A 12,638-nucleotide genomic window follows, 5' to 3' on the forward strand; every position below is an offset into this window, starting at 1 on the left:
GGGGAGGTGAGGTCACACTGTTGGAATGGGGAGGGAGGTCTCTGGCCACAACTTTACTCTCTTTCCGCCACCCTCACCCAGCCTGTCTCCAGTTACTGCTGACTAACCCCTCAAACTGAGTGGAGCAGAAGTATCTGCAGATATATATGTGGGTGGATTTGTATGGGGTGTAGGTGTAAATGACTGGACAGGTGGGAGGATGGGTAAGTGTTTGGATGGACTGATGGATAAATAAGTAGAAGGTTGCATAGATTGATGATGGATAGATTGGGAAATAAATGGACAGATGGATGAATAGGTGATTGGATGAATAAATGGATAGATGGATTAGTGGGTGAATAGGTAGAAGATGGGCAGGTGGGCATGTAAGTGGACAGATGGACATCTAGGGGAATATCTGGATGGATGAGTGGGCAGATGGATGAGCTAATGAATGAGAAGAGAAAGGTGAATAAATAATGGGCGGGGCTATGGATGGATGGACAGGGGATTACATATGGATAGCTTGGTGAATACTTAGGTGGATGAAGTAAATATACAAATGAGTGAGTGGGTGGGTGAAATGGATAAAACAGGAGTGTGATGAGCTAGGAAATGGAGGTAAATTGATTGAAAGGCTAAAATTGGCCCTGCATTACTGCTCCCCAGCACCATACACATTTAATTATTAAAAAGGAGGCCTCTGTGTGCCATGCCCTATGCATCCCTTTTCACATCACTCCATTTAATGCTCCCAGTGACACCATCAAGTTGGGGTAAGTCTCTGACAACTGAGGAAACAATACAAATCACTTGCTCAAGGACACAGCAAGTCCGAAAGCTGGGGTTTGAACCCATCCATACCAGAGGCACCTGGTACCTAGTGTTCTTGCCACAGCAGAGCCCTCTAGGGGAAAAGGTGTGATCTGAGGCTCCTCTCCTGGATGTAGGCAGATGGAGACTGCCCCTCAGAGTGGGGCCTGCCTGGGAAACAACCTGGTATGGGGTGGGACCTTGCTTGTCCCCATCTGCACTCTTACCCTGCCCCCCCCCCCATTTCACATTAGCAAACAGGAGGACAGTGCTCCAGTCCCAGCAGTCTTGGTTAAAGCTGGGCTTTAACCCATGCCCTCCCCCCCAACAGCTTAGGGGGTCTGGCCGTCTAGAGAAATGCCCCCCACGGGTCCTCCATCCACACCTTCTCCAGCCTTGGGGGCAGGGAGGGGACACAGCGCTGCATCATTCCCTGTGGCACTCCGCTCTAGGGCCATTAACAGACGCCTCCCCATCGATCGCATCTGCTAAGTGCTGCTGATTCAGAAGGGTGGGGGTGGGGGCCCCTGGGGGCAGGGGGGGTAGGAGCTGGGCAGGAAGAAGGGGGAGTCCAGGAAGGAGGTGGGGAGAACTGGCAAAGCTCCCTACCACCCCCATTTTCCAGATGACGCGACTGAGGCCCAACCAGCTTTGTAGGAGGCGGAGTCTCCCCAGGGTCCCTCAGGCGGTCCTAGGGGAGGGGGCTCTGGGAGCCACGAGGCCCCTCCCTGCCTCTCCATCTCCCGGCAAGCTCAGAGGGGCGGGGAGAGAGCCAGAGGAGGAGGAGAACTCGGGCAGCTCTGCAGAGGGGGGCAGGAGCTCCGGTGTTTGGTACCCCCAGCCCCTCCGCTGTTGCCGCTGCTGCAGTGGGGACACAGGTGAGGTTGGCCCTGTGGGTAGTGGGAGGGGACCACTAACAGCCCTGTCCTTGCCCTTCCCTGGTCCAGCCCCCACACCCTATCCCATCCTGGGACAGTACCCCTGGGTCCTGCTGGACCTTGTCCTTCCAGAGCCTCCTTCCAGGGACCCAGTCCCCTCCCCTGTCTGTGCTGCCTTCTCTCCCAGGCCTGGCTGTGGCTGCTTCTCTTCCTCTTCCTGCTGCCGCCGCTGCTACTGCTGCTGCCCAGCGCACACCACCAGCCCCTCGGGGTGTGGTTTCCCCAGACCAGCCCCCAACAGTGGGACACAGCCTTATCTTGGCCTCCCTCTTCAGCCTCCTGCAAGGCCCAGCAGCCCCCCTTCTGGAGACACACCCAACTCCCTTTCAACATCCCACTCTGATCTCCAACCCATTTGGGGGAGACCCCCCTTTTCATCAGTCTTTTTCTATCCTCTGGGTGCTCCAGATCTGTGCCCAACTTCCAGTTGAGCCCCAGCCCCCAGGGATTCCCCAGGCCCCTTTCCTGAGGGTGGACCACACTTTCCCAGCCCCTCCCATACCCCTCTCCCCCAGCCACATCAGCCTCTGAAAAGTAACCTAGCCCTTTACCCCATTAGATACCCCACTTCCTTCTCCAGCCCCACTAGGGGCCCCACCTCTCCTTCCTTCCCCAGAAGTCCTGTAGACTGTAGACACCCCCCAGGCTATTCTTGGCAGCTCCAGGCACTTCCAAGACTACCTCTCAGCCTCTTTACAACCTCCTGGCTCTGTAGACATCCCTTAGAAGCACCAATCCCTTTCCTAGATCCAAGAAGGGACTCCAACCCCCTTATCTTTTCCCAGGAGCCTTCAGGGTGTGGACTGCCCTCCTCACCTTTGTCATCTCCCCCAGAAGTCCACTCCAGACATTGATAGCCTCTTTCAAACACTTCTGGTCCCATTTCTACCCCTCAGGATGCCCCAATCCCCTCTCTAACCCAGCTAAGTAGTTCTAGTCCCTTCTTCCTTCTATCAGAACTGACAGTGTGGACAGTTCCCCAGTGTTTTTTGCTTTCACTCAGACACCCTCAGACATCTCTCAGGCACATGCTGGCCCTTTTAGAATCATCTCAGCCTCTAAATGCTCCCTCAGATCCTTCTCTGTCCCTCTAGACACCCCTTCTCTGCTCCTTTCCATGTCCCCTAGCCCCTTCTCAGTCCCTCAAGACATCACTCAGGGCCCTCCCAGACCCTCTAAATGATCCCCAAGCCCCTGCCTCTGTCTCTAGTTCCTCCTCCAGGTTCCTCTTGGCCTCTCTAGACATCCCCAGTTTCCTTGTGCGAGTGGCCCAGGGCCCCTCCAAGTCCCCACCACCCTGGAGACAGCCACATTCTCCTAAAGGCGCCCCCCGCCCCCCCCAGTCTCTGAGGGCCCGGGGCGAGGCAGGATGGCTGCAGGCGTGGCCACGTGGCTGCCTTTTGCGCGGGCGGCTGCGGTGGGCTGGCTGCCCCTGGCCCAGCAGCCCCTGCCCCCGGCGCCAGGGGTGAAGGCATCTCGAGGGGATGAGGTTCTGGTGGTGAACGTGAGCGGACGGCGCTTTGAGACCTGGAAGAACACGCTGGACCGCTACCCAGACACCTTGCTGGGCAGCTCAGAGAAGGAGTTCTTTTACGATGCCGACTCTGGCGAGTACTTCTTCGATCGCGACCCGGACATGTTCCGGCACGTGCTGAACTTCTACCGCACGGGCCGTCTGCATTGCCCACGGCAAGAGTGTATCCAGGCCTTCGACGAAGAGCTGGCCTTTTATGGCCTGGTGCCTGAGCTCGTTGGCGACTGCTGCCTGGAAGAGTACCGGGACCGCAAGAAGGAGAACGCTGAGCGCCTGGCGGAGGATGAGGAAGCCGAGCAGGCCGCGGACGGGCCAGCCTTGCGGGCCGGCAGCTCCCTGCGCCAGAGGCTTTGGCGGGCCTTCGAGAACCCACACACGAGCACTGCGGCCCTCGTCTTCTACTACGTGACTGGCTTTTTCATCGCCGTCTCGGTCATCGCCAACGTGGTGGAGACCATCCCTTGCCGAGGCCCCGCGAGACTGCCCTCAAGGGAGCAGCCCTGTGGCGAACGCTTCCCGCAGGCCTTTTTCTGCATGGACACGGCCTGCGTGCTCATATTCACCGGCGAATACCTCCTGCGGCTGTTTGCCGCCCCCAGCCGCTGCCGCTTCCTGCGGAGTGTAATGAGCCTCATAGACGTGGTGGCCATCCTGCCCTACTACATCGGGCTTTTCGTGCCCAAGAACGGGGATGTCTCCGGCGCCTTTGTCACCCTTCGTGTGTTCCGGGTGTTCCGCATCTTCAAGTTCTCCCGGCACTCACAGGGCTTGCGAATTCTGGGCTACACACTCAAGAGCTGTGCCTCTGAGCTGGGCTTTCTCCTCTTTTCCCTTACAATGGCCATCATCATCTTCGCCACTGTCATGTTTTATGCTGAGAAGGGCACAAAGAAGACTAACTTTACTAGTATCCCCGCAGCCTTCTGGTATACCATTGTCACCATGACCACACTTGGGTGAGTGCAGACCCTGTGTTGGGAGCTGCCCTGTCAGGCAATTACACTCACCTTTTCTGTAAAAGGTTAAGTAAATGCTCTCTCTCTGTTTGAGCTTCAGTTTACTCATCTGTAAAAACTGAGGGAAGTTGGACTAATCTTCAAATCCTGCCCAGCTTTGACAATGCCTTGATATTCCAGGTCAAGAGACTTGGGTTCAAGGATCGTCTTAGCTATAATCTTTCTGTTAACCTTGTGTTCTCTGGGCCTGTTTTCCCCCTTGTAAAATGAGAAATGATGATCCCTTTTGAGGGACTTTAGTGACATCGTGGTTGTGAAAGTTCTCTGAAAGTTTCTGGTGCAGGATAAACAGGTGTTGGCTTTCTATCACCCCCTTTTCCATCTTGAGGACCCATAGCTCCCAACCCTCTAGAACCATAGTGTGAGGCATTACCTCCGTGGCTCCCCAGAACAATATATTTTCAGCATCACTTTTTTACTGCCAATCCTTGAAAGAAAATAGTTGGGATAAAAACATCAAGTGGAGCCACCAAACTCATGTTGTTCTTAAAGACACTGTCTAGGGTAGAGATTGAGCCTTTCCTAACTTCCATCACCTGGATTAGGTATACAATTGCTGCTCAGTATCTGTTGAATGGATGAGTTGAGCTTGCTCAGTGCTTTAATAGAGGTGTAGAAAAGTTGATCTGAGGTTTCTAAGGAGTAGAAATTAATTCTGGTTGGAAGTTCAGGAAATTAATTCTGGTTGGACAAGCAAGTACTGAGCCTCGAGAATGGATTGGAACTGGGTATTTTGATCCTTTTACCCTATTCAGTCTTCACAACAATCCTGGGTGGGTGGGCAGCTGCCCGTGTCTCCTAGTTGAGGACAGAGTCTGAGATGACACAACACAGAGCCAGAAATGGCCAAGTTGGAGAGACTTTTAAACAAGTCAAAACAAATAAATGAGTCAAAGTAAAGAAATAAGGAAGACCCATGGGGGGGGGGGTATTTTGAGCAAAGGCCTAGAGGCTTAAGCCTGCAGAGGCTGCACTTTTGTGGAGGGGATCTGATTGGTCCTGTGGTTAGAACAAAAGTATGCTGTGTGATCTTGAGTAAGTCAGTCATGGAACCTCCCTGACTTTGGTTTTCACCCCCTCTGAGATTGGCTCTGCTTCATCTCTATGGGAGGGGGGATGGCATGGAGAAAAGGATGGGGGAGTTTTAAGGCTCCCCTTTGTTTTTACATGTAAGGACAGTTTCAAGGTTTCCCCTGGGGGAATAGGAAGGGGTCCTACCTAGAGAACGTAAGACAGATGCAAGCAAAACAATCAGAGGACTCTTGTGGGGACTCAGAGCCCTTCAGCTGGCTTGTAGTGGTGGAACTCTCTCCCCAGGAGGCTATGTTTACTGCCTGTGACTTCCTCCTTCTTCCCCATGCTGGGTATTAATAGATTTCCAGCTGAGTCAGATGCTCAGTGCACAGTGCACAGCTTGCTCACTCCGATGGGGGCAGCAGATGGCAGGGGCTGAGGGCCCATTTCTCATTTGACCCCCACTGGTGGCCAGAAAGGTCATCCCTCACATTTTGCAGAGCAAGAAACTGGAGCTCAGAGAGTTCACGCGCCTGGCCAGGGTCGCAGAATGAGTTGGATTAGATGAGATGCAGTGGGGGACTGAGGGGTGGGTGGGCACTCTTCTTGACCTTGCCTTACATTCTCTGGCCCCAGATATGGAGACATGGTACCCAGCACCATTGCTGGCAAGATTTTTGGATCCATCTGCTCACTCAGTGGTGTCTTGGTCATCGCCCTGCCTGTGCCAGTCATTGTTTCTAACTTCAGCCGCATCTACCACCAGAACCAGCGTGCTGACAAGCGCCGAGCACAGCAGGTAGCTGTGCCTTCCGCCTGAGTATCTCCTATTACTCCCACCCACCCCAAGCCAGTCAGTCACCTCTGGTGTTTACCCACCTGACTCTTTTCTCTCTGTAGAAGGTGCGATTGGCAAGGATCCGGTTGGCAAAGAGTGGTACCACCAACGCCTTCCTGCAGTACAAGCAGAACAGGGGCCTTGAGGTGGGTAGGTCCAGATTGGGGTTGGGCATGAGCAGTGATGGGAGGAGAAAGGAGCTGACCTCATTTCTCTGCTCCATCCACTCCAGGACAGCAGTAGTGGGGAGGAACAGGCACTGTGTGTCAGGAACCGTTCTGCTTTTGAGCAACAACATCACCACTTGCTGCATTGTCTAGAGAAGACAACGGTGAGGCCTAACGAGAAGTGGTGTGGCAGGGTAAAGGGGATCCCCCTGCTACCAAGCCAGCTCCCCCTGCGGAATTGGAGGCTCACTACTAACTGTGGGGGGTTTCCTGGAAGAGGCCCGATAGAGCTGAGCCTTGAAGGGTAGGCAAGGGGAGGGACAAGGGAGCACCTTCCAGAAAGGAACAGCATAAGCAAAGGCCTGGCGGTGGGGGCAGCTCCTGTGTGGTGCCTTGTGACCATGCCTCCCTTCTTCCCACAGTGCCATGAGTTCACAGATGAGCTAACCTTCAACGAGGCTCTGGGTGCTGTCTCACTGGGTGGCCGCACCAGCTGCAGCACTTCTGTGTCTTCCCAGCCAGTGGGGCCTGGCAGCCTGCTATCCTCTTGCTGCCCCCGCAGGGCCAAGCGCCGTGCCATCCGCCTTGCCAACTCTACTGCCTCGGTCAGCCGTGGCAGCATGCAGGAGCTGGACACTCTGGCAGGGCTGCGGAGGAGCCCTGCCCCTCAGAGGTAAGTAACCCTCACCAGTTGGCCATCCTTGGGGAAGCTCAGAGCTTGGACCAGAGGGTCTGAGATTTCATGACTCCAGGCATAGCAAGTCAAGCTCAAACCAAAACTCCTCCATGCTAGGAGCTTGGGCTTATCTTGTCTGGAACTCTTTGTTCTTCATTTGTTGTTTCAACAAACATTTATTGGGCACCTACTATATGCCAGGCACAGTTTTAGGCATTTTGGAGTTCACTTTATGAGTTTAGGAATTTAGTTCACTTTAGGCAGTGATTAGAACACGCAGAAATCCCTGACCTTCTGGAACTTATATTCTAGTGGGATGTAACCATTAATAAACAAATACACAGATCATGTAGTGTATTAAGTGCCAAGGAGAAAAATAAATCAGGGATGGGGGAGAGTGTAGAAGGGGTGTAATATAGTTTTAACTGTGTGGTCAGGGAAGGCTTTGCTGAGGTGACGTCTGAGCCAAGATGTGAAAGAGGTGAGAGAGTGAGCCATGTAGATATCAAGAGGAAGAGCTTTTCAGGCAGAGCAAACAGCCTTTGCAAAGACCTTGAGGCAGAAATGGGTCTGTATGTCTAATGACACATAGCCAGGAAGCTACTATGAGTAGAGTGGAGCGAGTGAGGGAGAGTGGTGGGAGGTAAAATCAGAAAGGAACAGGGACCAGATTATGTAGCTCTCTTACTGTAGACTATTGTGAGGACTTAGGCATTGTAAGGAGTCTGTCATAATAGATAATGTTTTGTGTGCATGTTCTCATTATGTTCCAGGTATTATTCTAAGCACTTTGTATCATTTATTATCACAATTAATCTCCACAAGAACCCTATGAGGTAGGAAATACAGCAGGTCCTTGAATAACATTACTTTGTTCAATGTCATTTTTTTTTGTTCTTTTTAAATTATCGTTTACATTCAATATTATTTTGTATTAGTTTCAGGTGTACAGTGTAGTGGTTAGCTAATCATACTTTACAAAGTGTTCCCCCCAATATTTCCAGTACCCACCTGGCACCATACAATATTATTATTATTTTAAATATATCTTTATTGATTTCGGAGAGAGAAAGGGAGCGGGAGAGAGAGAAACATTAATGATGAGAGAGTCACTGATCGGTTGCCTCCTGCATGCCCCCTACTGGGGATCGAGCCTGAAACCTGGGCATGTGCCCTGACCAGGAATTGAACCACGATCTCCTGGATCCTAGGTCAATACTCAACCACTGAGCCACACCCGGCTGGGCACCATACAGTATTATTGAGTATATTGCCTATGCTGTACTTTATATTCCCCTGCCTATTTTCTAAGTATCAATCTGTATTTCTCAGTCCCTTCACCTTCTTCATCCAGCCCCCCAACTCCCCTCCCCTCTGGCAACCATCAGTCTGTTCTCTGTATCTATGAGTCTCTTTCTGTTTTGTTTGTTCATTTATATTGTTCTTTAGATTCCACATATAAGTGAAATCATATGGCATTTTTCTTTCTCTGACTTATTTCACTTAACATAATACCCTCTAGGTCCATCCATGCTGTCACAGATGGTAAGATTCCATTCTTTTTTACGACCCAGTAATATTCCTAATGTAATTTTGTTATAACATTGATGAGATACCTAGGAACATAACCCTTGTTTTTATCAATTAGCCTGTGGTAAAATTTGTTTTGCTGCACATCATTTCACTTAAAATCACAGAACCTATCGACAATGTTAAGTGAGGACTTATTGTATTGTTATTCCCATGCTTCAGATGAGAGAAAAGAGAGGTTTAGAGTGGTAAAAGTGGGACCAGGGTTCAAACTCAGGACTGCCTGACTCCAGAGCCCTCACTCTGCACCACCATAACTGGGGGTGCAGGGGAACCATTTAGCACAGTGCCAGGGATCCAGTAGCTGCTCAATAAATGTCATGATTGCAGTAGCAAGTATTAAGATGACTTTTTAAGAACCTTCCATCTTCCCATTCTTATTCATAGCCGCTCAAGCCTCAATGCCAAGCTCCATGACAGCCTTGACCTGAACTGCGATAGCCGGGACTTCGTGGCTGCCATCATCAGTATCCCCACCCCTCCTGCCAACACCCCAGATGAGAGTCAACCTTCTTCCCCTGGTGGCAGTGGTGGTGGCGGGGCCAGCAGCACCCTCAGGAACTCCAGCCTGGGTACCCCTTGCCTCCTCCCTGAGACTGTGAAGATCTCTTCCCTGTGAGGGGTGGGCCCATCCAGAGGGCCATCTTGATTCTTAGGGACTCCTTTCCAAAGCCATATTATGGGGAGACAGACAGGGGCAGACCTGGGGACCCCTTCTGTCCCCCACTGAGAACTATGCAATGGAATTTCATGGAATGGCTCACCTTGTGGGGATGTAGCCAGGGAATGGGACACTTCCCCCACTCCAGACAGTTTTCCTGTGGGAGCTGAATCGCTGGGCTTCCTCAGGCCCCTGGCTTCCTTGCCCCAGCACACTGGGACCAGACCTTCTCCCCCAGCTGGCCTCCTGCATGCTCCTCCTCTCAGGCCCTCAGGCTCCCACCTGACATCTGAGCTCTAGCTGAGAAGAGGTGAGACTTCCTCTTCTCTCTGTCTGGTCTGTGGAGGTTTGGGGGTTCAGAGAAGAGAATCATCACCTCTGATCTAGCCTCTAAGGGAGATCCCCAGCCTCCACCAGGCCTAACAACACCCAAATTCCAAAGCTTGGAATGCAACCACAGGCTTCATGGGCTGTGGCCTCAGCAGTGACCTTCCACCCCCAGGCCTTGGCTCAGGGGTCAGGCTGCCTCTCCCAACACACAGATAGCACAAACACTACCCCCTTCTCTGGCTGCTGGAAATGGGTCCTCTCAACCCCATCCTCTGCTGGGCCCCCAGCAAACTCTAGCAATAGCAGCTGCTGCCGTGACATTATGCAAAGCCTCTGCCCCATTTGCTGCAGCATTTACATCTGCCCTAATCAGAGGGACCACCTCTAATACTCCTCCTTCTCTCTCCTCTGGTTTGCTTCCTTCCTGGGTTGGGCTGGAGTCTGGGCTGTCTAAGATAAGCACCTGGCAACCAGCAGGGGCTGGGCTGGGTTTGTAGATCATGAGCTGATTTCATGTTCTTGGGCAGGAATCCAGAAGCATCAGGGGCTGAGGCCTGGGTTGTTCTTGAACTCTGGGAGTTATAGGAGGCAGGAGGAATTTCTTTATCTCCTCCTCCCCACAACACCTTTTCACATATTCCTCTCTCTTCTCCTTCTTGGGTCACCTTCTGGAACTCTGTTTGCTCTCAGGCTGATTATCTGGCATCATCTCAGGTTCCCTGTCCCCAGCACTGTCCCTGTGGAGCTGGTGGCTGACAAAGATGTAGTTTCCATCAGTCAATAAAACCTAAGAGATGAGGATGAGAACCTCCTGGCTCTGTGGGTTTGGGGGCTGGATAGGGCTGGGGAGTTAAAAGCACTCTGATTTCAATTCATTTCAACTAGTAGAAGGGCTGGTGTGGGTAAAGGTATGGGAGGTAGATGGTTGGTGATGTGTTCTGGAAGATGAGGATCTAGGAGAAATGAAAAAGCGGGGTTTGAAAAGTTGCCTCTCTAGGCTAGGAGGTCCTGAGACAAGCCCCCTTGGACATCATCTGCTCTAGCTCCTTCACTCACACATGGGGAAACTGAGACCCAGAGCAGCACATGCTTGGTTTGGGGGAGACTTAAACCCAGGTTTCCTCACAGCAGATGGCTCTGAATTGAACCCTGATGAAAAGCATCTCTCAGTGTGGCAAATTCCCCTTCGTTGTGGATGTCCCCTACATTTTCTCGTCTGGGCTACTGGGTAGACTAGGCTAGTGTGTGACTCAGCTCTGTGGAGCACTGAGAAAACAGACCTTAGATTCAGGTGGACTTGAGTTCCAATCCCTGGGAGAGAGAATTATTTACCTTTTCTTCACTCAGGCTGCTAATCTGTAAAAGATAATTTTATTCACCAAATATTAACTGGATATCATGTGCTAGCCCCTAGGGGTACAGAGATAGGCAAAGTAGACATCATCTCTGTTTTACAGAGGAGAACATGGAAGGCAACTAAGCAATTACAATATAGTGCAAGAGAACCAAGATCGATGGATTACAGAAGCAGGTAGATGGCAGGAGAATCTGACCTGGCCAACACACAAAGAATGAGGTGCAGTTAGCCAGGCAAAAGACAAAAGGGTAAAAATGTTTCAGGCAGAGGGAACAGCATGTTCAAAGACCTGGAGGTTAGAGAGTGAGCCTGGGGCCTTTGGGGAACTTAAATTAATTGAGTAGAGTTGGGAAGAAGAGTGTGAGGCTACGATGAGGATCAGAATGTGGAGGTAAACCAGATTACAAAAGGCCTTTGAAGCTAGAATACAGGTTTTAGACTCCAACCTAAGGATAATGGGGGCCTCTAAAGGCTTATAAACAGGAAAGTCATCATGAGGTTTGTGTTTCAGAATGATCATTCTGGTTGTGGATAGTGGATTCTAGAGACACAGTCCTGGAGAGAGGATGCTTTTGCAGTGGTCTAATTGGTAGGTGATGGTGCCCTGGCCAGGTAGTGGCAGAGTTGGAAAGTCAAAATATTTGAGAGGTAAAATTGGCAGGGCTTGGGATTGACAGGTATCTGGGAGTAGAGGAAGAAGCAAGGCTGACTCCTAGGTTTCTGATATGGGCAAAGGCTGGGGGGGTGCCATACACTGTCAAAGGGAACATCAAAGCTGTTAGCACACAGTGCCAGGCATATAGTAAATACTTGGTGATGATTAGCTACAATTATTATCATAAGTTCAGTTTTAGATATGTGGTGCTGGACAAATATCCCGTAGGGAGTGGGATATATGGGTCAAGTAATATGGTCATAAAAAGATTGAATGTGAAAATATGCATAGACATCGGGCACAGTGCCCTGAACACGATAGGCTCAGTAAACCTGAGTCCTCTCCCATTAAGTCTCATGTAAAGAAAACACAATAGTACATTTATTGCTGACACCCTTCAGGGAAGACTTCAACTAGGTTTGGCATCTGAAGGGAGAAGGTTAGGTAGCACTCAGATGAGCTTTTTGATGGTCTCTCCTTCAGTCAACCTGTTCTATGGTTTGGCTCCTAAGCCCTCACCTCTCACAACAGCTTCTTGGTTTATGAGCTCATCAGAACCCCATAACTACTCCCTGAGGTAGTCTGGGCAGGGATTATCATTCCTGTTTTACACATGAATAAGCTCAAATTTGAGACACAATAACTTGCTCAGGGTCCTACAGTTGGTAATGGGCCATCTGTGCCTGGAACTGCCTTCCTGACTCCAAAGCCTGGGATCGTTTCCGGCGCACCGTCATGCCAACTAATTTATTGAGCATTTACTATGTGCCAGGAATACTACCAGGCCCTTTACAAGCATGAATCTCTGACCCTTAAATTGGAATTACCATTGTCATTTTACAGAGAAGTAGAAATTGAGGATGAGGTGTAAAATGACTTGCCAGAGTTCACTCGGACAAGAGCACAGCTAGGATTAGCTTGTAACTTTACAAACCCCATTGTGAGACGCTGGCTGGGGACAGAGATGGCTACGTAAAGGTTTGCTGGATCTAGGTAAATTTCATTTTAGGAAAAAAAAAAAAAAAAGCAGCTGTGCCGCGCCTGCGCACTAGCCACAGGGGCGGGGAGGT

The 12,638-nt window shown here is 51.0% G+C and overlaps 1 protein-coding gene across 1 annotated transcript; it reads left to right on the forward strand.

Moving 5' to 3' along the window:
• The first annotated feature begins 36 nt into the window (after nucleotides 1–36).
• Nucleotides 37–10,355, forward strand: KCND1 (potassium voltage-gated channel subfamily D member 1). Its single transcript, XM_087813306.1, has 7 exons — nucleotides 37–1,670; nucleotides 1,858–4,220; nucleotides 5,931–6,093; nucleotides 6,195–6,278; nucleotides 6,365–6,463; nucleotides 6,722–6,972; nucleotides 8,953–10,355. The coding sequence occupies exons 2-7, from the start codon at nucleotides 3,100–3,102 to the stop codon at nucleotides 9,182–9,184; spliced, it is 1,950 nt and encodes a 649-aa protein (XP_087669432.1). The 5' UTR covers nucleotides 37–1,670; nucleotides 1,858–3,099; the 3' UTR covers nucleotides 9,185–10,355.
• Nucleotides 10,356–12,638: the final 2,283 nt, after the last annotated feature.

Source organism: Miniopterus natalensis, chromosome X (assembly GCF_054644295.1).
Source record: "Miniopterus natalensis isolate mMinNat1 chromosome X, mMinNat1.hap1, whole genome shotgun sequence".
NCBI lineage: Eukaryota > Metazoa > Chordata > Mammalia > Chiroptera > Miniopteridae > Miniopterus > Miniopterus natalensis.

Bases quoted from the DNA above. Each gene is read 5' to 3' on its own strand.
- KCND1 (XM_087813306.1), top strand. From the start codon at position 3,100: ATGGCTGCAGGCGTGGCCACGTGGCTGCCTTTTGCGCGGGCGGCTGCG. The intron at 6,464-6,721 runs GTGAGGCCTAAC...TTCTTCCCACAG, and splicing joins ATTGTCTAGAGAAGACAACG to TGCCATGAGTTCACAGATGA. The intron at 6,973-8,952 runs GTAAGTAACCCT...TCTTATTCATAG, and splicing joins AGGAGCCCTGCCCCTCAGAG to CCGCTCAAGCCTCAATGCCA.